The following is a 2,710-nucleotide window of genomic DNA, read 5'->3' on the forward strand; positions in this document are numbered from 1 at the left end:
CATAAAACGAATAAGTGCAGCGGAAATGAGTAGCAAACTTTGTAAACATAATCAAAAGAAAGTATAGATTGATAAACAATTGCTATTTCATTGAGTCAAAACATTTACAATAGAAAGCAAATGATTACAGCAAGCTTACAATCTAAACTCCCCCTCAGCCTGATACACCAGAGTTGGTTGCACAAGATGAAAGGATGAATTCAGGAGAAGAACTCACTCAAAACAATCAAGTATAACAGTACAGAATACTGTCATATTTATAGGCAAACCAAACTACTGATCTACCTCAGCTGACGTCACCATGATAGTGACATCTAACGACTTAACAAACTACAAATACTGTTCTATACAAACTACTGACATGCAACATCTGATAAGTAATAAAATGTAAAGCTAAGGAAAACTACTGCTTCACGTTCCACTGTTGTTGCCTTAGTACAGATGTTGAGTCTTCAGTGCTTTCATCAAAGGTGATCAGTCTTTGGGAGGGCAGTGCTTGAGTCTTCAGCAGTACTTAAGAGACAGCAGTAGATAGATCAGCAGAGTTTGTCTTCAGTAGTTGTTAAGTAATCATCAGAGTTTGGTTTGTCAGTTGTTGTAGTTTAGCAGCACTTTGAGATTCATCAGCTGTTAGATAACCACTGTCAAGGGGAGAGCGTAGGATAAACTGCTGCTTATTGATGGTCCACTGATGAGATCCGGTTTTGGCTTTACATTATCTATTCCTCTGTTAGGGTTCAATCCCAACAAGACTCGATACAAGACGAAGTCGACAGACATATGCACCAACACAAATGCATAACGTTGACTAACAGGGGACGTATCGATAACCATGTTTGGATCCTAGCGTGCTTCCCTAGCTCCGGTGTTGGACATTCTTCCACGATCTTGTTTAATCTCCCTTGGGCAATCTTTCCTAAACTGCCCCACGTCACCGCATTTATAACACCCTTGACCTCCTTTTCCACGTCCCGTCCCATGCCAACACGTCTCCTTGCAGTGCCCCACTTTGCCACAGTTATCACGCTTTCCATTTCTACATCGCCCGATATGATGACGTCTACAATTGTCGCACTTAGGTAGTTTACCCATGTACTCTTTTCCCTTTTTGGCATTGTTGTTGCTTTTCGCCCGAGTACCCTTCTTGAAGTTTGCGAACTTTCTCTTGTTATCTCCAGATGGCTCCACAGGAGTCTCCTTCTTCTCTTTAGAGATTGAAAATTTTCCTAGTCTAACCGCTTCTTCAGTGAGCGCCACACTTAAGTCAATAGCTTCGGTAATTGTTGGTGGCTTTGATGTTGTCACCATGCTCAGAATCTGAGGTGCCAATCCCCAGATGAAACGTTCGACCCTCTTAAACTCTGGTTCTACCATGTAGGGGACAACACGAGACAAATCATGGAATCTCTGCACATACTCAGCTATCCTTGAACCTTCCATTTTCATGTTCCAGAACTTAGTTTCCAACTTCTGGATTTCTACTCTTGAACAATACTTCTTATGCATCAACACTTTCAATTCGTCCCACGTCAAAGCATACGCATCAGTCTCGCCCAATGTCTGAATTTGAAGATTCTACCATGACAGAGCCCCATCTTGAAGCAGTCCGAAAATGTAAATGACTTGTTGCTTTGGAGTACAATTTCTCAATCGCAAAACAGAATCCGTCTTCTCGACCCAATGCATGAAGGCTACGGCACCCCCAGTGCCGTCGAAATCCCGGGGCTTGCAGCCCAAGAATTGCTTGTAAGTGCAGCCTGCGACATAAGCAACATCATTCACATAAGGCATTAGCAAAGCACCCTTGGAAATGTCCAAACGTTTTGTAATGTGTCTTAAGTGACTAAACATTACCGTTGAGTGGGTTATTTCCTGAGGTACCTCCGCTGCGTTCGGAGCGAAGGGCCTCGTGTTGTGCGATGGCCTGTGAGATGCGCTCTTGTAATTCCGCCTCTGTCGTCGGCAGAGGGTTGTTGGTATTGGTGTTTCTTCGAGGCGACATCTTCTAAGGAGAAGATCAGGTGGGTCAGGTCTTATTAAGGACACAAGCACATAAACATCTACTTAACGAACAAGACCTAGGAGGTGTATTTACATATGTATATAAGCAATCGTCATAGCATGTAATCATATAACATCACAATTATAGCACAAACATGTAAATGGGAACATATTTAATGAGAACATAACAAGCAAGCACGTTGTTGATTTACATGTTTAACGAGAACATGACTATTGGGCTATCATTAATCATCGACCACAAAGTATCGTTACATGTTTTACAAAGTGTGTCATATCAAAAGGAACACAAGGTCACACTACCCTTGTCCAACAAGTCTACCAATCTACAAAAGTCTTACAATCAAAAGGTGGTCTCCAAAAGGCTTCACAAGCTCGGCTCAAATGTGGTGCTCTCACCAAAGGTAATGCATCTGCATGAGACCAAAAACCAACTATGCTGATGGTGGAGGAGGAGGAGGATGTGGAGGGAAGGAAAGCAAGCTGCACACATGCGCAAGCTCCCCCTCAAGCTCATAGGCGCGTTGAAGCAAGTAACTGATCTGCTGCTCGATGGTAAGGAATCGAGCATCAAACTCTAGAAAAGGTGTAAGAGCAGTAGGTGAGAGTGCAAAAGAGAAAGTGATGAATGTGGAGGATCAAAATATACTGTCATAGACAGGGTGGAGGACATGGTGTCAGCTCAAGCTCC

At 42.9% G+C, this 2,710-nt stretch overlaps 1 protein-coding gene across 1 annotated transcript; it reads right to left on the bottom strand.

The window, feature by feature from the left end:
• Positions 1-843: 843 nt before the first annotated feature.
• On the bottom strand, positions 844-1,440 carry LOC110882164 (cold shock domain-containing protein 3-like). Its single transcript, XM_022130247.1, has 2 exons — positions 1,097-1,440; positions 844-1,036 (listed from the first exon to the last, which is right to left on the bottom strand). The coding sequence occupies exons 1-2, from the start codon at positions 1,438-1,440 to the stop codon at positions 844-846; spliced, it is 537 nt and encodes a 178-aa protein (XP_021985939.1).
• Positions 1,441-2,710: the final 1,270 nt, after the last annotated feature.

Source organism: Helianthus annuus, chromosome 10 (genome assembly GCF_002127325.2).
Source record: "Helianthus annuus cultivar XRQ/B chromosome 10, HanXRQr2.0-SUNRISE, whole genome shotgun sequence".
In the NCBI taxonomy this organism is placed as follows: domain Eukaryota; kingdom Viridiplantae; phylum Streptophyta; class Magnoliopsida; order Asterales; family Asteraceae; genus Helianthus; species Helianthus annuus.

Coding starts and splice junctions, on each gene's coding strand:
- LOC110882164 (XM_022130247.1), bottom strand. CDS start 1,440: ATGGAAGGTTCAAGGATAGCTGAGTATGTGCAGAGATTCCATGATTTG. Junction 1,037..1,096: donor AATGCCAAAAAGGGAAAAGA/GTACATGGGTAA, acceptor CGGGCGATGTAG/AAATGGAAAGCGTGATAACT.